We start from the raw sequence: 23,231 nt of genomic DNA on the forward strand, positions 1-23,231 counted from the left end.
TGGATAATAAGCAAACACAGCAAGTCAAGTCAAGTATGCAAGTCAAGTCCTATAGTCGGCATCCTGACAAGGTAGTCGATCCTTCAAACCGCAATGGGGCCTGACGTCGTCCCTCTGAACCTGTCAAAACCCTTCTCTACCCCAATGATGCTCTGTGGTCATCTCAGGAAAACTGAAACATTCCTGCTGACCGACCCCCAGGACGGCCTTGCTGCCCCTCTTACCCAGAGTCTGTCCTTCTGACCACAGCCCCCATATCCCCCTCACCAAAACAAACTCCACTATGGAAACAGTCGAGTAATGGAATAAGTAGTTGCTTCATGAAGTTGTGCTTTTATTTTTTATAAAGTTGTGCCTTACTTTAGGATGTAAGCTTGTAATGCTACCATTATGGATGTCCAGTATAGCGTCCATTGCACTCCGAACCCTCCAAGGGACTGCATTCCTTCTCTAGGTTTCTTCCTTTATAATTAAGAGAGTTGTCCCTGCTCTTTGGCGAGCCTGGGGTGTAATATAATGTGACCTATGAAGGCCTGTGAGGCTGTAGCTGTGACTAAGGGCTGTACAATTAACATTGACTAAACTCGATAGAGATAATAAGAATGTGTGAAATTCATTATTGCTAGAAACCATCCAATCTAGCCGAAATATTAAATATTTTAATCTATGCTTTTCTATTTGACCGTTCCACAAGCATACTGTATGTGCTGCATTATCTCTTTCTATAAATTAGATTTTCTTGTTCACTTGGAAGTTACTCATTAGGTGTCTGAACCATTATAAAACTTCAAATAAAAAAAATAATAATCAATGTATAAGAACAAAGTCAGCACCCGGCTCCTCTAACTCCAAAAGACCCTCAAACTGACAACGTCCAATCCATCAACGTTTTGCTGATCGCTTAACGGAAGGAACCGATTTATCACTGTGTCTATCTGTCATCATGTTATCGTAAATATAAAACCAAACAAAAGAATAAATAAAAAAGTGGATTGACTTTCAAGATGACAATCGATATGCCAATTACTGACGACACAGGAGGGCAGCCGGGGTCACGTGCTCTGGCGGGATTGAGCGCTCACATTGAATCTAGTGGCAAATAAAATCGAGCAGTGTACACAAACCAAGGAGAGACCAGTCGATTACCTCTGTCTGGGATTGATTAATTACCCTGAGATAGAGTCTGAGGTGCACGATGCAAAGGAAAACCAGCCTTCGAACAAGATGCATCACCTAATAAGGGTAACGTTTGAATCACCTATAATACCATTCCATCTCACTTCTCTGTTGTTCTCTGGTTTCCTATCTGATCCATCATGGATGTCTAGGAAAGGCCTAAATATGGACAATCATTGACGAGACAAACACTTTGCAGCAGCATAACGTGTGATTAACTTGCACTTGTGGTGTGAAAAAAATATGTATTTTGACTCCCAAATGTCACTGCAGACTTACAATAGTAATTTGTTGTTTGTCAGCACTTCTTACCAAGAATTTATTTCATGGCATATGTGCATCTGTTACGCAGCCCGATAGGCTTTACTTTGTATTTTTATATGGATGCCAATTCATTGGATGTTTGCGCAAAAAACGTTTGATTAGCCACAACAGAGTCTGTACATAATGAAGGCCATTTGAGATATTGTGTAGGCCTACCTCTTTCCTTCTCTCACAAGGCATAGTTTCACCTGGTCCCATTATAGCCTCATTAGTTCCTTTGTTATGAAGCCCAAACATCGCATTCAAGCGTTTCATTGAATAAGTGGCGAAGGCTAGAGCAGTGCTTGAAATCTCAAAATAAATAAATATAAAAGCAATAAGAAAAATATTCAGGACTACAACCCATGATCATCACTGAGTGTAGACTAAAGTCAAAGTTGCATTTCAATAGAACTACACCTAACCACATGGTTAGGTCCTCTTGTGCCAGATCTGCAATTACATAACGAAAAAATGCAAATCATGGTGTCTTACAACATTGAGGTAAGACGCAGGGCCGGCGATTGTCTGTAACCACTGACATTGACTCTCCTCATAACTGTATGCTTCTGATATAACAATGGAAGGGTTGATTACAAATGCAAGGGATTCTCTTTCAAAGTGGCCGCACATGACGTAGGGCTGTGCACCATAATGACAGTGTGCCTACCTGAATGGTAGTCAGTAGACACATGTCGGGAGATGGATAATTGCAACACCCTGATCAAAAGGGTTTCAGTCAAAGAAAACATACCTGGCTGGAAACAGTGTTGACGCACATAATTACAGCCAGAGACCAGAATGACCAAAATTCGTGTTTCAAGTGAAAGAGGAAACCAAAACCATAATGTAACTTGATTATTGGTTTGACCTTGAACATAAAGATAAGATAAATCATTGGCTTATGATGCTGTGCTTTGTTATATGAGCAGTACTTAATATTGAACATTGTCTTGGTTTGTCTGATATTGCACTAAGAGAGGCACATTAAGAAAGGCCTATTGGCATTCATCTGCAGTCTGCTCCGAGTCGATCATGACAGTGATAACATTCTTGCATTTCTGCATGAAATGTCAGCCAGAATGTGGACATCTGTCATCACCATTCAATGGCCAAACACATGACTCGTAACACATGAGTGCACGCAAATAACAGTTTTTTGAAGTAATTGCAAGAAATTTGGTGGGGAAGAAGGACACTCAGGGGAAGCTTATACTTGGCAAACACATTTATATGTCTACTATATATCTACTTATCTTTTCATCTCGGCCATGTCTCTGTATTACATGCACACACATACACACACACACACACACACACACACACACACACACACACACACACACACACACACACACACACACACACACACACACACACACACACACACACACACACACACACACACACTCTTAAATGTTGTTCCCACCATGGTGAATGCATGCCAGAAATCACAATACACAAGATTGATACAAGAGCCTGAATAGGAGCTCCAGAGACATTTAACATGCTGCCAGGCAGCACCCTGTGCTAGAGAATCCTGATACTGTGGACCCCTGGCTGATGATTCTTCCGCATCCGTTTTACGGTCCGTTAAAGCAATTGCTGTCAGATAAATCAGGTTCCAACCAGTGGGATGCACCTGAGCTCTGGAACCAATTTCTACAGAAACATTTCTCGAATCATCCTCAACATTTGCAAAACAGTAAGTGCATTCCTCAAAACAATTCGTACAAATAGCAAAACACCATGGATTACCTGCAAAAGACAAAAAAGAAAATCCTTAGTTCATCTCTCAAAAGTAAATATTTGTTTCAAAGAACATGTCAATGCCATCAGAATGACAAGTCCTTGGGACATTGTCTACGGATAAGACAGCCAAATTGCTTAGTCATGTTGTCAACATAAAGGGTGCTCCGGAGGGGTGTTCTGATGTAAACTATGGCTAAAGTTTTGAAGACAATTATTGTAAATTGTTACAGGTACACCTGAGTGTATGTGTCACATTTACACTTTTGCTGTTTGTACTGTAATTTGTTGACAGACCATGTCATTGTGATACAGAAAGGAAAAGATAGCACTGCATAGCACAAAGAAAAAAGGTTAGGACAATCTCCTTAGGCTAAACTGTATGCAGTGCTTTAGGAATTACAGTGCAGTCTTCCTACACCTCCTGACTTTCCTTTCGGTTGGGCGACAAATTCTCATCCACATTACAAAAGTATCTTCATGAGATGCACCTTTGAGCTAATTCAGTAAACTGGTTGATCGTTGGTTGATCTAACGCTATAGAGAAAGTCATGATTCACCTGGGAGCAATTTACCAATTCATGACAGATTTAGAAAAAATATTCTAATGGAAATGTATAGAAATATGCTTGACATATTATGACAACTTGTTCAACCATTTTGCATGCAAGACTTATGCAATTAACTAATACCTACATTTTGTGGGGCTGAGACTTTTCAATAGAGACCCATTACAATACATTTTTATCAACATGACATAAGCAATTGTTAATGAGGGAAAGGGCAGAGAATTGTACATAATCACTTGCATGGATGCAACTTTGCAAAGAAACGAGAAACAGCTTTTTAGATGTGAACAAGTGACACAATGATTTGAATATTGAACAGGTAGTTTAGAGAATTTCAATTCGGATCTGAGAGTTGTACCAGGAAAACTGAGACTCTTGACCAAATCTAACCCAGAAAACACTTTAATAATTTTTAATTTCAGACATATATAGACACATATTTATATTTACCGTCCTTATCGCTTCGATGTTTTGAAAGCCACTTTAAGGGTGTATTCAATCATACCTGCCTTGTTTGGTTCGAAGACCAAACCAAAAAAATCGCTGGTGCGGACCTTTTGGGCTGGTGTGAATGCAAACCATCGAACTCGGGTGCGGACCAAACAGCCGGTCCGAGACCCAGCCGGAGAGGTGGTCTCGGTTCGCTTCCAAACAAACCCTGGTGCGGTTCGCTTGAGATGTGATTGCAACCGCGCTCGGTCGACCCAGTTCTAAAAATAATATGCCTTTTTGGACGCAACAGACTCCCATTGCTGCTTGTTTATTCATTTATATTGTTTGATTTGTGCGGTTAATTCAAAGATCAACGTCACGTCATAAGAGCGGCATCACGTTATCAGACCCGTTCAAAATGAGTCGTGGCTCAACATGGAGCGAAGAGGAGACGAAATGTATTTTGGATATTTGGGCAGACGCCAACATATAAAGTAGCCTATGTTGGAGAACAAAATTCCGATGCATTAAATACATTCAGTACCAGGGCCGTGCAGAGACCCTTTGAGGGGCAGGGGCTCAAATTCAAAAAAGGGCACATGTTTGTTCATGAACTCATCAGAAGTGGTTTGGTGTTGATATCTATAAAATCAATTAAGCTATTACAAAATAAAAGCCTTGAATATGAATTAGCCTAACTATACACAATGTATACGTATGACTCATTTTTTACTAATTTTTTATGTTTTTCTATTAAACACAGGGTGGTGGGAACTCCACAATGAGTTTATGAACACACCAGAAGTGGTTTGGTGTTGATATCTATAAGAACAAGTGAGCTATTAAAAATAAAGCCTTAAATATGGATGCAATACATGCACTGAAAACTTTTGCATTTTTTAAAAACAATTAAAAGTTTTTCTTTAAAACAAGGGGTAGTGGGGACTACAAAACGAGTACATAAACACATCAGAAGTGGTTTGATGTTGATAGGAAGAATTTCGAGTGAGTTATTAAGAATTAAAAAAAATACGTTGCACTTTTTTGACGGTCCCTAAGCACTTGACGCTATTACAGATAAAACCCCGGAAAATCGACAAATGTCGAATATAAAACTAATTTCAACCCGTTCTGCCAGAGACACTGAGACAGAGTAGACATGAAACGGATTTGGCCATGTCATGTGGCCAAGTAGTTACTACAGAGTATACAGATTAAATATAACGATGTATGCTTTCCCTTTTTTTTTCAAAAGGTTTCCCAGATAGGTTAGCTGTATAGCTAGCTGGTAGGCTATAGAAAATAAACTGAGTGGTAGCCACTTTCACAGGTCAGTTAAAACAATGCTCGTTGAAAAGCTTTTGCTGGCAAACATAGGCCTATACTTCAAAATGACACTACAAAACGAGATAACTGTTACAGTTTATTTAGCATTATCACATTTATGGTTTTGGAAACAACTGTCTGTGTCTGACTCTGTAGTGATCTTACCCTGCGTTGTACCGTCTCTTAAAACAACAAGCGCATCTTGCAGGCAGGCAAATTGTGAAAGGTCACGTTGATAGCCTATGACGTCACTCAGCGGCAGCAGCGCACTGAGCGCCGGTAAACGAGGCTACAAAGTACAAACTTTACTTCTGTATCATTACTTTTAGACATTTTTATACTCGAATAATTGATTCACATGTTAATGTGTAATTTTACAAAGCATTGAAAATTCAAACGACCACTCAAAAGGGCACTTTGGTCCTTCAGAGGGGAAAGGGCAGGGGCTCGGGCACCCATAGCCCCCCCCTCTGCACGTGCCTGTTCAGTACAAGGATGGGTGAGAAGGCGTTCGAGCGGTCGGCGGATAGCATCATCATAACATCGACGTTGTGCTAAACGCCTCTGATGCTCCAAAAGTAGGCTAATGCAAATGTTTGTAACTGTAACTAATCACTGATCAGTATAAGCGCAACGAGGGCAGCACGCTGAAACTCCATCGTTTGTTTACTTTTTTTTTTTAATGCGTTACCCCACCCCCGTCCGTCTTGTCGAATGATTGAACGATCTATGCACACACGTACGTTGCTGACAGATTATCGGACTGTTGCGAAAAACTGCAATAAAGGAACCGCAGAAAACCAAAAAATTATCTTTGGTTGCGTTTTAGTCCTTAGATCGAACTAAGGACTTCCCTTGTGTGAATACGTTAACGACATTGAGACAATCCATTGCGGCTATTAGGATTTATTCAGAATTAAGGCAGAGAAATAAAGACATCATCCATATCAAAACTTTACAAATGATTAGTTGTCATATAACCGAAACATTTCAGAGTTTAATCTACACATGACATTATTAAAACATTGTGCTCCTTCGAAAAACCTACTTGTTTTAAAGAAAAGTTAAAATCAGAACTGCAAAATCATCCAAATGCAGTGATTGGCAGAATGAAAAGGGAGGGGTCTTTGACATTCTTTTTACTATGTTCATTTGATTCAACTGATATCTCTCATTCCTGCGTCTATTATTTGGCATATACTCCATACATTTTCATTTCATATTTGAGGTTCATTTAATTATCCATAAGACAAGCTTTTTATTGTAAACTTGTTATAAAAAGAAAGACACCGACCAGCGTATGTTTGTATGTGTGTTTGCATGTGCCTATGTATGTACGTGTATATATTGTTTAAAGATAGCAAATGGCAGACGTTAAGATGGTGTGCGTCATGACACTACTCTGCCGTCCTTCGCTTACTCCTGAACTGTCTCTCGCCCAATTTGTAGCAGTAGTGTCTGCTGATACACCAGAGATAGACAGAGACAGAGTTCGCTTCTCCGTTTGCACCATTTCCAAACTAACTACCGCACAGAAGGTGGGGGCTAAAGTACATCATCATGGAGACCACCAAAGCCACTTAGAGGGGAAGGCACTTTCTAAACGACTTATTTATTGAGTTTGTGGTGTTTATCGGTGCGCCAGCACTCCCCCTGGTGTCCTGGCAGGGGGAGGAGGCTGCAGCTTTAGGAGTACTGGTTGGTGAACCTCTGGTGGAACTCCTTCACTTTAGTCAGCAGGACCTTCAGCTTGTCCATCGGCGGCAAGATGGTCATCCTGAACGGGGGATGAAAGAGAGGGGTCAAGGGGTCATTAATATCAACCCATCATGGATAGGTCTTTAAAAAGGGAGTGACAAAGCAACTGAAATGGAAGCAGTTTGATGAAGGATGAGTGAGGATTAGTGGGATCACGTGTGAGTATGTGTGGTGAACCCATGGTCCTGCTACCTGAAGTGGTAGGTGCCGTCCTTCTGGCCGAAGCCGCTCCCGGGGACCAGGCAGATGCCGGTCTCCTCCAGCAGCCTCATGCAGTAGAACATGTCCGGGGCCTGGTCGTTCTCCTGCAGGAGGAACACCAAGAAAGTCATGAGGCAACGGGTTCCTTATCACACATGGGCAAGTTCAAATGTGGGTGTGAAGAATGTGCGTGCGTGAGTGATTGGGTGAGAAAAGCACAGTAGATAATACAAATGTTAAAAACGTTACTTTTGTGAGAGCTCTAATAGGTGACCAAATAGGTAAACTTAGGTGACGGGCATTAGAGTTTACGAAAAAACAAAAAAAAACGACAGAGCACTATGAAGTGACTGGGAGGGGGGGACTGACCGCTGCCTCCTCGATGGCTGCCTTTGAGAGGCTGATGCTGGGGAAGGAGTACATGGCTCCCTGCACAGGGTTACAGCTGATGCCAGGCACCGTGTTCAGGATCTCCTCCGTCAGTCGGGCCTTCTCTGCTAAGGCACTCAGCGTGGCAGAACGCTCCTGGAAGGAGGGAGGGAGGGAGGAAAAATAAAGAAAGAAAGATAAGAGAACGAAGGCGAGGGTCAAGAGATTAATAATTATCAACAACTTCCGTCCTCAGTGAACAAGAAGTAGGGCAGAGTTGTAACAAGCACAACAATGTGCTGAAAAGCTCAGAAAGCACTGGAACACACACGGTGAACTGAGAGCAGACGGAGACAAGATGGAGGTCTTGAAATGAACCACATTAATGCAGGAGGCAAAACAAACCCCCATCCCAAACCCAACGGCCTACCGATGGTTTTGGGTTTCAAGACTTAGCAGGCCACCGGAGCATGGTGGAGTATAGATTAACAGAAGCCTGTCTGCAGCAAATCAATAGCAATGAGACATGCAGAAAGGTCAGCCTTTAAAGAAGGCAGGGCTATTAGATCGACCAATTTAAGTTACTGGGAGGTTGTATAACCTTGAGGAGGTTTAGAGGCCCACGTTTCCCTGGCCTAGGCCCTCAGGAGGACTCAATGCTCTCCAAAACACAGTGGGAAAGGGAAGGGACGCTGAGGAGGGATGGCTTATCCCAGGGAGGGCCAATTTGCAGCCATAATACATTTATACACACACTAGGGCTGGGCAAGTTAACGCTTTAATTAAGCGTTTACACATCATATTTGTACGCGATTAATACAAATTGACACATTAATGCACGTTTAATAGGCTAAAATGTAGCTTCTTCCCCTGAGCCATCCAGGCGCTGAACGTTGCCAAGACCTGACCTCTCAGACAATCCCGCACACGCACACAACATGTGGCAGTTACCAGGGAACTGTGCAATACCCTACTGTGAACCATCTATCTATCTATCTCACTTTCTAAGGACTTGTCCAATATTGGGTTATCATGTTTACAAGTCATTCAGCTGCACTTTAACTCACTTTTTAGTTATAATTATATTAGATGTGTATTTATAGCTTTTCTGCCCATAAAAGGTTTTTTAGCTTAGAAAGCAAAAGCAGCCTATAGCTTATTTATCAATGGTGCACAGAATAGGTTTAGTTTTTTTGATTGTTTTTTATCATAATGTATATTGTTTATACATGTTCCTTGTCCTCTCTTTTTTAAGCACCAGGGGGGAGCTCTCCCAAATTTTGCTGTACTCTTACATGTACTTTGACAAATAAAGATCATACATTCATTCTTTCTCTTTTTTTTTTTTCTTTGAATTTGAAAGGTTTTGCCCACAGAATGTCAACATTCATATCAGATTTTTTTTTATTCACTTCTTTACTTACAATTACACTTGCAGGAAGTGACAGCCTGTTTACAATTCCCAAATCTGTGGTGTTCTGTAAGTTTCATATTAAACCCTCACTGAGTGAGTCAATAAACTCTCTCAAGATCACTTGGTCTAGTTTTTGCTTATTAAGTACATCTGGTATGAATGATAATGTGTCATTCCATTTGATAATCTAATTTAACTTAAATTGGAGTGGATTTTAAATACATTTTTAAAAGTGCGATTCATCTCGAGCTAACGCATGAATACTATGCGATTAATCGCGATTAAAGCTTTTGATCGTCTAATATAAACCAATAAAGTTTGACAAAAACATCCATCATGTATATCGACATCTATAAGTCAACAGTTGATTAATAATAAGCCCTGTGCAAACCTTGATGAAGTTGATGTAGGAGGGCTCCCCGGGCTGCGGGGGGTTGACCACCAGCCCCATGAGGGCCTGGCCGGGCACGGGGGGGCAGAGACGCACCGACACCAGCTTGTTGAGCTGGGCCTTCACCTCTGGGTCCATGTTGATGATCTCCATGTAGCCCCCACGGAAGCCACATCTGTAGACGACAAACAGGTCAGCTAGGGAAACGGGTCACGGGAAACTATTTGGGCAAAGTTTTTAACCAGACTAGGTACTGTTTGGTCATCCAGTGACTTTGATTTGTTTAATAAACCTGCTCATTAATGAGCAGGTTAGGGTTAGGGCGTCCGGTTCAAGGGTGCTTACAGGTTGACTGCAGACATAGGCGTTCAGACCTGGAACCTTTCGGCTGGGAGTCGACCCCAGCCTCTACACTTTCCCCCTACGCCTCTAAATACAATCTCCTGAAACTCACTCTCCCATGTAGCACTTGGAGGTAGAGTGGAAAGAGACCAGTTCCACACTGTCCGAGTACTCTGGTCCCATCTCGAACAGAACCTTCTTGAAGGAGTGGAACTCGCAGCCCTCTGCGTACACGTTATCCTGATAAACCTGAGCCACAAAAACACGCACGCTGCGTTATAGTTCAGAGAGTGAAGGGAAGAAACGTAACAATGCTCGTATACAAAAGGAGAAACATTCACAATAAATTATATATTGTTTTTACCTCATCTGCCATCAGTAGGAGGCGCTCTTTAGCAGCAAACCGGATCACATCCTCGATGCAATCTCTGCTCTGAACCTGGCCTGTGGGAGGAGGGGTGGTGTTTGAGGGTTGAGTTTGGCAGTGCCATCCTTTGCTGCCCTCTAGTGGAACATTAGGTATTAAAACATTGCCACCGTGGCAAAAAGGTTACTGATTAAGAACATACAAGGAGGGTTTTCAGTCCAATGGCTTGGCATAGCTACAGCCAAGGACCATTAAACAAAAAGCAGAACCATTTATATTGCTGCCATTGGCATTTTTTTATGTTCCTTAAATGTCTCCCCTTCCCTGTCCAGTCCCGTGACCTTTCAGACCGTGACTATGACATGAACGTTCATCAACACTTTTTCTTTGTACATTAACTGATTTAATTTTGTACAATCCTCACATTTGTCGAGGATCTTATACGATTCACACACGCCCACGCTCACTCTAGACGCCCGCCCGCCCGCCCGCCCGCCCGCCGTGTCCTTCCTACCGGTGGGGTTCCCGGGGTTGATGATGCAGAGGGCGCGGGGGTTGCAGTGGCGGCGGGCCTCCTTCAGGGAGCGCTTCAGCTCGCTGAGGTCCATGCTCCAGCACTTGTCCTCGTTGAGGTAGTAGTTGATCTGCACGGCGCCCAGCTCGGCCAGCGCCGCCGAGTACAGCGGGTACTGGGGGATGGAGATCATCACGCCCGTGCGGCCCTCGTCCTCGCCGCACACCAGCAGCTTCAGCATGGTCTGCAGGGCATAGGAGGACACGTCCAGACGGTTCCCATGGCAACAGAGCTCGGGGCCACGCAGTGTGGAGCAGTTATCCCTGCGATGTCGTCAAATGCATATATATCTATCTATCGCATTATAGAGGGAAATGGTTCTGTTTCTATTTGTTTATTGAAATGTAGACAATGTTTGCGTTTTCTATGGTCCTGAGGGTTATAGCAGGATGGAGATTAATCCTGCCAGATCTCCCTAGTTACACAGCTAACGGGGGTATCACAAAGTTTGAGCACTGAACCCAAAAGCTGACGTGGAACTGGGTCCACAACGTATGCAGTCGGTGTAACCGTCCACTCTGCACTTTTAGAGCTAATGGAACATGAAGACCACTGCTCACCATGATGCCATCGCTGGCGCCCGTGGTGAGGTAGACGTTCTCGGGGTTGCAGGGGATGCCGCCGTCCCGCCGCTCGATGTAGCGGGCCACGTCCTGCAACACGCAGTCGATGCCCTGGCTGGCACTGTAGGCGCCTGGGGGAGAGGGCAAAGGTCATGGAGAGACCCAAGGCAACAATAGAGACCGGTGGGAGACAGAGAGAGGGAGAAGGGAGGGGGAGAGAATGTGTGAGTGAGTGAGTGGAAAGAAAGACGGCAAGACAGAGAGAGCCGATTATGTATTGACAGTCTGACAAGTACAAACGCTGAGATGAGATACTTCTCCCCCCCCCCCCTCTCGAGTTCCCACGTGACCTGCGGCCCAGTAAAGGACGCCACTCACCAAGACTGCTACCTCCGCAGGACTGCAGAATGCGGCGGGCTCTATGTTTAGCATCCTCTGGGAAGGAGCTGTCGTTCAACAGCTCTGGATAAGAGCACATGGCCAGCACCTGAGGACCATCGGGAGAAAGTCACAGAGGGACAGAGAGAGAGAGAGAGAGAGCCAAGAGGCAGAGAGAGACAGACACAGAGACAGTTGAAACATTTTAAACAGCAGCTGGATGGAAATCAATCATTCAAATATGCGGTGCCATGTGTGGGAGATGTGGCATGGGAGAGGTTCGGTGCAGACTGCGTACCTGTCGGAAGAAGGTGATTGGCTGCTGACCCATGGCGTGTGCGTCCCCGATGTTGGCCTTGATGACCTCAGCGAAAGGCTTCTTCACTCCCTGCAGACAGAAGAAATTAACAATGTCAAATGATGATATAGACTGCAAAGAAGAGGTTGGCTGGGTAATGCATGGAACTGCCGAAGAGCCAGTGCACCCACATTTTCAGCTGGAATTTGAACACTATGATATTTAAAAATATATTGTTTTGGGCTGAGAGTTTTAGGGAGGAGGGGGGGGGACCTGTGATCCCCATGGTTACGGCCAACAGCAACTTTATGATACCGCTTCACCATCCGCTTCACCATCCACACACACCGTGGCGTTGTACAATAAGGGTCAAAAAGCTCAGATTTCTCACGGACAGCGCAGTACACCGCTGCCCAGGCAGAGCTCAACACGTCTACACAGACGGCCCCTTGGTCGTGACAGGTGAGCGCCTTGGAAAAGGCCCTCAGACGTCACGAAAAGATCACCACCTGTGTTCGCAGCAGTTCTCTCCTAATTGGGGCCTTATTTGTCTTTTTAATTTTAGGGAACTGAGCTAATGGGCGAGCAGAGGACAGTATCTCATAGCAGGTCGACAAAGCAAAGTTGCTGCTTGCAAAACTAAGATCTGCTGTGTCAGCAACACACAAGCACGTCACACACGCACGCACACAAACAGAAGAACATTGTCACACACACACACACACACACACACACACACACACACACACACACACACACACACACACACACACACACACACACACACACACACACACACACACACACACACACACACACACACACACGAGCTAAAGGAACCAATGAACCGTATTGGGGGGGCTACTAACCTTCACACAGATCATGTAGGGTTAGGAATGTCAAACTAAATGTTGGAGGTGTTTATTTGGATGTGCCAAGTTTAAGAATTTGGTTTATCAACCACCACAATAGAGAATTTATAAAGAGGCGATTACATTTATAAAATCAACACCATTTCAAATATTAGTGCATATCGGCAAACATATACATCGACACCGATATATCTGTGATAAGCCAATATCGACCGATAGAATCGGCCTACAGATACTTGGGCTCTAATCATCATTATAACATATCAGAAATTGCCCAGTTTCTCATGTTTGAAAGGTCATTGTGGGTTTAACAGGAACAAACTGCTGACTCATTGAACTGCATGGAGGCTTGAGTAGCGCAAATCTAAAAGATCATAATTGTGCAGAAAGCTGTGAAGGGAAGGTCTGTTCAACTCTAGAGATCTGATTGACTTCATTGTTTGCTCCATTGCTGTTATCAAAAGAAAACAAGCGGAAGGAACTGAGCTAATGGCCGAGCAGAGGACAATGTCTCTTAGCAAGTCAACCAAGCAAAAGTTGCTGCTTCCAAAACTAAACTCTGCTGTGTCAGCAACACCCACACCCACACCCACACATCTGGTCTACATTTTTCCCAGAGATTTGTTTTTCAGAACCATGCATGCTTGATCTAATTTTCAGCAGAGGGAATGTTATGGATGAATTAAATTAAATGTATCCGATATTGCATCATTAAGAAGTTATCTCAAATATGGAATAACATAATACAATAAATGATGTTTACCATTGAGTGACCTGTATATTGTTCCAGCTGATTCTGACAATCAGCTGGAGAAATATACAGGTCCTTCAAATCAGTCCAAACAACCTTTGCACAGTGTCCCTAATGTGTACACATCAAGACCAGGAGGCCGATTGGGTGTCCTTATCTTACAGATACAGCCCAAGATGCACAGAAAAATGCTTCTATCCTCTAAACCTTAGACTCATCTTGGGTCAGACTGACTCTGAGCAAAGGAACATAAAATGGGCGTCACAGCAAACTGAGATTGAGAAAACAACATGACCCCTGGTACACAGTAACACACCCTCACGCACACACAACCAGGTGTCTGTCTGGAACCCAAGAGTGCCACACGCTATTCGTTCCAGAGGCACGCAGCTGAAATCCCCCCCCCGGTGTTTGTCCTGCCAGGGTCACTAAAGCCGTTCCAGTCCAAATATTTCGTATCGAAAAGAACACAACCTTCATTTGGCCACTCCCTCATTGGCTGCACAAGGGAGGCGTCTCTTTGGCTAAGCCAATGGAAGGGCCGGACCGATGCACACTCCTCAGTCCATGGTTCAACATTCACAATCAAGAGCCAAGGATAATTTAGAACCAAAACATCCCCCCAGATGGTGGAACAACAGCCACCTCCCCCCACAGAGGCTGGATGGTTCCCTATGTTGTCTTTAAATTATGGGAGCAAACATTCAGCAAAGACCAAGCAAAGCACACAGAATAACCAACCACCCCCAAAAGGGGCTGAAGATAGGCTCTTATTGTAAACTAGTGTCAAACTATTTAACGAGGCTCACAATAAATTAAAACTATGAGGGACAATTATTTTACTGTTGTACTTTATATGGCTGTGTGTCATTTCTGATTGCCATCGTTACGTTACTGTTCTCTCCGGACTCGTAGGGTGTCACAGATTTTGTTCCCATAACAATGAACCCAATTCAAAGACCGAAGGCAATTCGCTCCTATAGTTCTGCCTAGTGACAAATTTCACAATACTAATTATGTGTTTTTTGCTTTCAGCTCAGTACATCCAAAGCAATGTTTATGGTTTATTTTAAACTGCACATCAAAGTGAAATCGCCAACAACAATAAACTTTGAGTTAAAGGATTAGGAAGGAATAATGATTTGGGCTGGCAGGGTTCAAAGTCTCCTCATAAGATGATTTATTCGCAAAGTACAAAACAATCACTGTTAAGGTTAACAGGAATCTACTGTGAGGACAACTATGTAATCTCACTCACACACTGAGTGAGTGAGATTAGGTGTCAGGAAAATCCTCAATGATGAAAAATAAAACGTCATGACCCACTTTCCAGACACCCTACACCTATCCCAGTGTTTTTCCTTCATGCATCCAGCTGCTGCCACTGGATTACTACCGCCACGCAAATAATGATGTCTATGATCAATATTTGTTATGTATACACTGTATTTATATCAATATAAATAAGATGTGGATGCCCCCCTAGTGCAACCAAACAATTAGTAGTAGAATTCGTAATATCATTGGAGAAATATCAAGGGAAAATACTGACAACTGACAAATAGTGTTGGTTGCACACATCAACACAGTGCAGGCGTGCATCAACATAGTGCACCTCATACCCACCCCAGCACAGCTGCTTGAAATAAAATCGTAGATGGGAACACTATGAGTGTGTGGGCCGGTCTGAGGACATCTTCTCCTTAATGCAACTTTCATAGTGTTAAAGTGGTCATCTCGGAGAGCTCGGTTTCATTCTCTTTGGGGGCTCCAGTGGCGGACAAACTTCTGCCACTTGAGCCACCAGTCAGTTGATGAGCGAGCCTGTTGCGGTGGCTCCGCCGTACCCAGTATCTCGGGCCTTCCAACTGCCGCTGGGCGAGGGCAAAGGCATCACTAGCTGTGCACTACTTGTTATTTGAGGGCAAGGCTGGAGTGTCCCCAACACCCAGTTCGTAACAATTATAATACTGCAAATGCACAGGCTTTCATCAGTGGGCCATAGGCTCAATCAGCATTGTTTTAACTTGTTTTGCGATGGTGACTTAAATTAAAATCTTTGGTTATCTTCAAGATTTCAACTTGAAATAAATCAATCATCAGTTTTGCTGTGATTTCATCAGAGAATAATAAAATATTCTGGGAGCTCTGTACAATAGGGACAATTCTTTTCAGGTAGTGATACAGTGGCAGAAGCAAAGGACGCAAAATGTTCTATAGTTAAAGCACTGGCATTACATTTGTACAGGGTGACACGAGTACAGAGTGTTTGAAACTGGGTAGACACTGAATATAGAGGCCTCTGGGCATCATTTATCCTATGGCTGGTGGCTTGATAGGAGAGCCCACTGGCTAAGGATGAGCTGGCTCTCAATTAACAGCATTGAAGGACCGCAAAGGTCTTAAATAGGCCATCTTCTCACAGAACACCTGCTATAAATGTCTCTTCTCTGAGGGAGATTCATCTCTCACCAAGGGAGGCTAATAGCCCCAACCACACTTAACACACCTGACTGCACTCTGTACACCAAGCTTTGGTTTCCTTGACAACATGAATTGCTGAAAGAAGAACAACTATTCGTTATTCAAACCAATGTGTTGGCATGAATGATGCGCCTTAGTACACACATTAGTGTTTTTGTAGAGTATGTAGTAAGGGGTATAATTTATGCGGCCAACCAGTCTGAGAGGATAAGAGTATGTCATTGTCCTGACGTCCAATGTTTTTCTCAAAAAGTAGCCCCCATCACAGATGGCAATCATGGAATGAACACGATTTTATCAGAATGTAGTAAATAGTAATCGCTTGAAAAATAGTAACAGCAGATGTTTTGAGGTGGTGAAGATAACGGTTACCACTCGAAGAGAGAAAGGAGTAAAAAGATATAAATAAAGAAATAGCTCAGGGTCTAGGTGAGCCCGGCCAAATATCTCAGCAGATCTCCCTGGATTCTGTAGTGTGCCTGGCTAATTATAGGCCTTCTGCTAATTAAATAACAAGGGACTTTGGGGGGAGGGAGGAGTGGATTTGTAAATACTCGGGAAAGGGACTAATCTTCTAATGGTAATTAGAAGCAAATGGTCATGGATCGGGAATAAAGTCGACAATTCGGGACGGTACAATTGCTGCAAGATTGCAAATATGATTTAAAAGTATACGTTTGCCCAAATACCTTCACTCCACTCCACATGCAAATGACCTGACGAGGTACATCCATACACATGCAACTCAGACTTATATAGTCTCTTAGGCACAAGAATATGCAATACATGAATACGTTTTCAATGTCCAACGTATGGATAACAACTGCTAAAACGATATCTCTGCATTATTTGTTGGTGCCCAGATAGCTCTGTTGTCAACGTCAGTGCACCATGCAGTAACGTCACATGCACCGTAAGCACCAAGTACAACGACTGATTGGATCCCCTATTCGTTATGATATCGAATACAAGTCACAAAGCTGTTAGCAATCACTAACCGTGTCAAATTAAACCGAATAGGTCAAAAGATGTAAACAAAGACTAGGCCTGCAGTAGGGGGGGGGAGGGGAGAGAAACCCACCTCCCGAAGCTCCTTCTCGATCTGCACGGCGCGCTGCACGATGGGTCCCCGCACGGCGTACTCCACCTTCTTCACCGTGGGATTCATGGTGTCGATGGTCAACACCTTGCCCCAGGGTCCGTTCTCGGACATTTTCTCCTTGGCGTATCCAAGCCGCGAGGCACTGAGTCCAGAGTGGGCTCTGCTCGGGGCAGTGAAGCGGTGCAGCGGGGACGATGAATGAACACCCGGGGTGCTCGGGTGTGCGGCGGGGTGCTGCTGCTGCTGTACGCCGCCGCAAACGAACGCCGTGTCGTTCCGTCCACCTGTGAGAAGACGGACGTTCCTAGACGGTATTCTTTGTATCCAAGTGGCTGCCATGTTATTCTTAAGGGTTCACGATATATTTAAATATCCTTGGTGTTCTGCAACCACCGTCCCAACTCTAGCCAAACTCTCCAACGCTATGAAAGTGCCACAACCGCACTTGTGAACTGACCACGGCGAGCCTGGACCTTTGAACCTGGCACCGGCCGGCGGAAGGCGTTTCTTCAAACTGGTTAGCGTTACGCTACGGTTTATATCTCAACAAGTAGGCTACTGAATTTAACAACAACGATCCGAACAAAGGACTTCAGCACTAACGGCAACATCTCTAAACGTCTCTCGAGTTGAATAACCGCCTCCTTGTGTGTACGATGTCCTCCCCTCCCCTCATGCCGTTACTCTCTGCTCACACACCGTTATGTTGCCAATCTGAGCTGAGTCTCCGGTTACCGAGGCGACGGAAGGGATAAGAGGAGCTATGTAAGAGCACTGGACCAACCAGGCTCGACCGCTCAACCATCTTTTGAATTACACTACACGTGGGGGGAGGATTTTGAAAGGATTCTACTATGCCAATGACAAATCGAAACAATAGCCTGCATTTTATCTACATTTTGAGAATGTTTTTTCTTTCCGCTTATAGTTTTTAATGTTATATCTGTGAGGAACTGTCTGTCTAGTCTTCATATGCATTTGAGATATAATTCTAACTGGAGAGTTCCACAATATCACAGGAAGTTGAACCACTGGAAACCAGAAGTAGATACCAGCCAGTTGTCTCTGCAAGGCTGAAGCCCATGCTTTGCATTCTGTTTTGAGTTTGGATGGCATATTGTAGACTATTATAGGGCAAATGTCAGGTGGAGGAACAAGGTCAGCTCTCTGTATAGCTGCTGTCAATCCAGCCATTCTGTCAGTCAGGAGTTACTTAAAAGTTTAAAAATACTTTCCCCCACACACATTTAACATCCACACACAAGGGACAGGGTTCTATCATGGGTTGGCAACAGCTTAGACCATCGAGGCCAGGACAAACTTTGATTAAATCTGAGGGCTTGAACACCCTGTGCTATGGCAAGATATCACTTCTCTACCAACGCTCATGAACACATAACAAGTAACAGTGCCAAATGTTGCCACATTTGAACATCCAACCACATCCACTTAAATATTATTATTCACAGTAATCCAATTAAACATATATTCTTCAGTGGGCTATAGCATAATGGAGCTCATCACATTAGTCACTGTGATTCGATTAGGGTCATTTTCATCTCATTCCATTTAATAATCTGATCTGTTTGAATATACATTGATATCCAGGCACAAACAACACATAATTGTTAATGCAATCACTCAATTGGCAAGAATACAAAGAATAATCAATGCCAGTATTAGACAATCATTAGATATTTCAAATGAAGCAATCATAGGGTTGAAGGCAACATGAACAGGGACAGAAACTACAGGATAGATAAAAAGTAAGAACGGTCAGACATTGCCCTCGGGTTATAGTTCTCAGTTGGTCTCAGTCTCTCACAGTGAATAATTCAAGCATAGGTTCAATCACAAAGCTAAGCTTACACTGTCACAGAGTAAGCTAACTGATAGCAGGAAGGGCTATTTGCAATAGTTGCTAAGTCACATCACAAGTTACCTCCCTTTGGTGTGGCAACTGAATTTGAGACACTGTTGATCCTGTACTGATCCCCAGTATGTAGTGACACAGCATAACTCCCAGTAAACCAAATTCATATTTCAAATAAATACTATGGACAGGTGAGTCCCCGTTAAAAAAACAGATAGCCAGAAGCAAAGCCTGTGCCTGAAACACATTGAACATGTTCAGTAAGAAATGTTTCTTTAAAACCCAGTGTCTGCTGTGACAGCCAAGAGGGTCTGCGTGGCAACGTTCCTCAGGGCGAAGGTGGGCACCGAGAGCGGGGTGAGCAGGAACAGCTGATGCTGCTGGGTCTGCAGGCCGTAGCACTTGCACTCCTCGGTGACCAGATAGCACTGCATGGGCTGGTGGGGAAATCCAGCCACAAAGTCCCCAGAAGCGCTGCTTCTCCTGTGGGCCTTGTCCTCTGCCGGAGCGCCGGGAACTGGCGCCTCCTCCTGGCTGAAGTAGCGCGTGGCAGCAAAGATGTAGAAGAGCCTGAGCAGCTCCCAGCAGCGGGCTTTGGAGGGCAGGGTGGGGCTGCGGTCGGCACTGGCCCGCACGCAGGAGACGGAGCGCCGGGCCTCCCGGTTCAGGACCAGCAGGGCCAGCACGTCGGGGACGCTGAGGGACACGGTGCTGGGCAGGCAGCGCTCTCCGACGGCCAGGCAATCCCTCAGCGTCTCCACCAACGGGGACCAGAACTGCCTCACCAGGTCGCACTGGGCCTTTTGCAGGGACGGGGTGGGGCCGCACAGCACGCACACGTCGGCCCCTGGGAGCAGCTGGAAGCGGAGGAGCCGGTGGGCCACCGTGGGGCTGCCCTGGGGAAGGAACACCGGGTAGTCGCAAGAGGCCGAGCCAGAGGAAGAGAGCATGCGCATCAGAGCGGAGAGCAGGATCACTTCCTGCGGTGCCAGGCGCCACCAGTTCTCCGTAGCCGCCGCCACGCGGCCGTGGACCACCAGGCAGCCAAACTCACTGTCCACAGACTGGGTGAAGCCGTTCACCGCCTCCTGGACCAGCGCGGGGTTGGGGGGCAGGAGGCAGTCGGCGCAGTGCGTCAGGTTTCCCATGATGCCCTGGTGCCTGTCCTCCAGCAGCTGGTCGATGAGGCCGAAGCAGGAGCGGAGGTCCTTCTTCAGCCGCTCCACATTCCTCGTGTTGGTAAGCTCGTCCCTTCCCAGCACCAGCACCATGCAGTTCCACACGTTCTCCAGCAGCCGCTCCAAGAACAGCTCTTCCCCTTTGACATGGCCTTGAATGACCCCCGATGACCGTTGTCCCCCGTTGACAGCAATGAGCATGACGCTATCGTGGAAGACGCGCCATACAACTCTACCGCCACAGTCAGTCTGACAGCTGGACAACACAACGCCCTGGCCATCTCCAAACATGTGGACTCCGTTCAGGGAGCCGATGACGGAGAAGGGGAGCTGTTTTGAGGCCCCCCTGGTGAACAGAGGAACGCCACTGTTTGCAGTTAGGCAGAGGATCTGCGTTGAGCCATCCTGCAGCATCATCTCTCATGGGACACTTGTTACTGTTGGAATTATAGATATGATACATTAAGATATATTAGGTGCATAAAGTAAAAGTCTAGGAATAGGTTGTTGCAGGAATAAAGATAGGTTCGATTTAAAAACTCTGATTTACCTGAATAAGGCTCATCTAATTCTAGACCTGACAAAGGACTCATCTGATCCGTAGAAAAGGCATCGTTGTACTATCTTGGTACATTATGAGACAGGAAAGAGTGTCCAATATTAATATGAGTTAGTACATTATGGTTTGGATGAGTTGAGATGGACTAGTAACTAGAATTCCAAGCGGCTCGTGTTTCCACAGCAACTCATGTCACACCGGTCACATGACACCGTTGATTTTTCTATCTTAAAATCCTCCATGGCTAAAGCAGTTTCATCCATTGATACCAACATGTCACTCTATTGAACTATAAATACTGAAATACATGCCTCAGCTCAGTATGAAGTTAGAGTAACTAAAATAATTGTGTCTTTGGAATTCCTTTTTCTTGACTTCCGCATTTTGAGTCCCGCGATACTACCGGATTTAACCACCCCCCGTCTTCATTTAATTGCTACCCCATTGGCTCACAAAACTGGGAGGTCATGCTCAACCCCCATTGGCCAACTAAGGGGCCTAAGGAGGTGGAGCTGTAGTTGGACCCTTCTCAATATTTGACGCAGGGGGGCGCTACTGAGAACATCATTCAACCGCATTGAATTGAGACCTAATTACAATGTCGATACATAATTAATAACTATCAAAGCGTGCGGTATAAAATTTACTGAGGCAAAAAAAACATAAAAATTATAAATACAAGTGACCCATAAATAATTTGTGGGAATTTTGGCCAGAAATTATGCCAGAAATAATGATTATATAACACTATTTATCATGAGAAACGTAATAATGTTTAATTGTAAAAATATAAATGATAAGACACACAATGCAGCTTACTTGAGAGAGTAGTAAAGAATGTATTTTAATCCTTAAATACAAAAAAGTCAAGAACATTGATGGCTAAAATAGAACGTTAGAAAAGGCACAATAATTTAATTGAAAAAAAAAATCACACTGTGCCATGGAAAATAAACCGTCTTTCTTCTCCTCGGGTTGAAAATAGATGGCAATTTTGACACGATTTCATCTTTATCGACACAAAAGAGATCACGTGGCAGTATTATAATGGCTTGACATGAAGAGCAGTGTTGAGGTCAACTTTTCCCTGTAGCACTTAACAGAAGGCCTGTGGAACAAATACAAAATATATTTCGGTAAGACATAACCTATATCGTTTTGCTAGGACATACTTATTTATGAATGCCATCATTGTCAGTTATCCAACCTCTCCACAAAGAAGCAATACAAAGATTATCTCTCCCCCCATCCCAGTAAAATGGTGTTCATTGTTTTTATGAGTGTTCTTACATTTTTATTAGATATCTAAATGGAATGGGAAAAACAATCTTAGAATTTCTATGCAAAGTTTACAATTTGCCAATTAAATTGATTAACAAGCAAGAAAATAAAAATGTGTAGACGTTGTTGACTATAAGAAGACTTAATACGTACCGATGAATGCAGTGGTCTCACAAAAAGGAACAGACTTTCTGTGGTCTGAAAGGATTAGTGCTGGACGACACTCCGGTCAGGAGAGGGTCCTGCATAGCATTCTGCATGCAAAATTGTTGGAGGTCTGCAGCAGCTTGGGACACCTGTAAACGAAAGTGACACATCAACACAAGTACATTATATGAACACTGATGTAAAATAAACACGGGCACACTTTTCAGTAGATAACAATTTCGATCGTTTCGGTTGATTCATCATTTCGGTGGGTGCAAACAGGGGGCGCCTTAGGGCGCTTCACAAGGACTGTACATAAATACTGCATTACACCGATCTATGATGTCAATCACGCCACAATGTATCGAGACATTGTTAACGCGACACTCTTTAAAATGGGTTTTCATCGTGCTGACAATCAGAGTCCACAGGATATCAACAGTCTCCCTTCGAGTCCCACGCCCTTCTTTTCCCGAGCAGCGTTAGCTGCTAACGCCGTCGCCCACCTACGTTAGCCCAGTTAGCGGATCGTTTCCAGGTGTATCAGTTATTTAAGATCATTCAATAAATACCTTCACTCTGTTAATGCTCGCCTCAAAGCGTAGCTGCTGCACAATTTTTTTCATGGCGACGAGATTTGAAGAACTGGACATGGTGACTGGTAAATATAATGCTGTGCGGTGCGATAGTTCTCTAGCTAAAGAGATACAAGTCTGGGGGACAAAAGCAAAAGATGATGACATCCGGATTCCGGTTATTTCTTTGGGTGCAGTT

The 23,231-nt window shown here is 44.2% G+C and overlaps 3 protein-coding genes across 3 annotated transcripts; all 3 read right to left on the reverse strand.

Annotated features, from left to right (window-relative positions):
- Positions 1 to 6,418: 6,418 nt before the first annotated feature.
- On the reverse strand, positions 6,419 to 18,152 carry LOC130386950 (alanine aminotransferase 2-like). The gene is made up of 11 exons (XM_056595827.1): positions 17,399 to 18,152; positions 12,211 to 12,300; positions 11,913 to 12,021; positions 11,532 to 11,665; positions 10,912 to 11,155; positions 10,395 to 10,474; positions 10,143 to 10,279; positions 9,689 to 9,863; positions 7,884 to 8,039; positions 7,506 to 7,618; positions 6,419 to 7,332 (listed from the first exon to the last, which is right to left on the reverse strand). The coding sequence occupies exons 1-11, from the start codon at positions 17,756 to 17,758 to the stop codon at positions 7,242 to 7,244; spliced, it is 1,689 nt and encodes a 562-aa protein (XP_056451802.1). The 5' UTR covers positions 17,759 to 18,152; the 3' UTR covers positions 6,419 to 7,241.
- Positions 18,153 to 18,305: 153 nt separating this feature from the next.
- On the reverse strand, positions 18,306 to 21,721 carry fuz (fuzzy planar cell polarity protein). The gene is made up of 2 exons (XM_056595828.1): positions 21,021 to 21,721; positions 18,306 to 20,907 (listed from the first exon to the last, which is right to left on the reverse strand). The coding sequence occupies exon 2, from the start codon at positions 20,885 to 20,887 to the stop codon at positions 19,568 to 19,570; it is 1,320 nt and encodes a 439-aa protein (XP_056451803.1). The 5' UTR covers positions 20,888 to 20,907; positions 21,021 to 21,721; the 3' UTR covers positions 18,306 to 19,567.
- Positions 21,722 to 21,791: 70 nt separating this feature from the next.
- Positions 21,792 to 23,204, reverse strand: LOC130386953 (guanine nucleotide-binding protein G(I)/G(S)/G(O) subunit gamma-5-like). Its single transcript, XM_056595831.1, has 3 exons — positions 23,030 to 23,204; positions 22,464 to 22,606; positions 21,792 to 22,137 (listed from the first exon to the last, which is right to left on the reverse strand). Exons 1-2 carry the CDS (start codon positions 23,198 to 23,200, stop codon positions 22,481 to 22,483), a joined length of 297 nt encoding a protein of 98 aa, XP_056451806.1. The 5' UTR covers positions 23,201 to 23,204; the 3' UTR covers positions 21,792 to 22,137; positions 22,464 to 22,480.
- Between the last annotated feature and the right edge of the window lie 27 nt (positions 23,205 to 23,231).

This window comes from Gadus chalcogrammus, chromosome 8, assembly GCF_026213295.1.
Source record: "Gadus chalcogrammus isolate NIFS_2021 chromosome 8, NIFS_Gcha_1.0, whole genome shotgun sequence".
Classification (NCBI taxonomy): Eukaryota; Metazoa; Chordata; class Actinopteri; order Gadiformes; family Gadidae; genus Gadus; species Gadus chalcogrammus.

Bases quoted from the DNA above. Each gene is read 5' to 3' on its own strand.
- LOC130386950 (XM_056595827.1), bottom strand. From the start codon at position 17,758: ATGGCAGCCACTTGGATACAAAGAATACCGTCTAGGAACGTCCGTCTT. The intron at 10,475-10,911 runs GTAGGAAGGACA...CTCCTCCCACAG, and splicing joins CAACCCCGGGAACCCCACCG to GCCAGGTTCAGAGCAGAGAT. The intron at 7,619-7,883 runs GTCAGTCCCCCC...TTCCTCCTGCAG, and splicing joins CAGCCATCGAGGAGGCAGCG to GAGAACGACCAGGCCCCGGA.
- LOC130386953 (XM_056595831.1), bottom strand. From the start codon at position 23,200: ATGTCATCATCTTTTGCTTTTGTCCCCCAGACTTGTATCTCTTTAGCT. The intron at 22,607-23,029 runs GTATTTATTGAA...TTTCGTTTACAG, and splicing joins CGAGCATTAACAGAGTGAAG to GTGTCCCAAGCTGCTGCAGA.
- fuz (XM_056595828.1), bottom strand. From the start codon at position 20,887: ATGATGCTGCAGGATGGCTCAACGCAGATCCTCTGCCTAACTGCAAAC.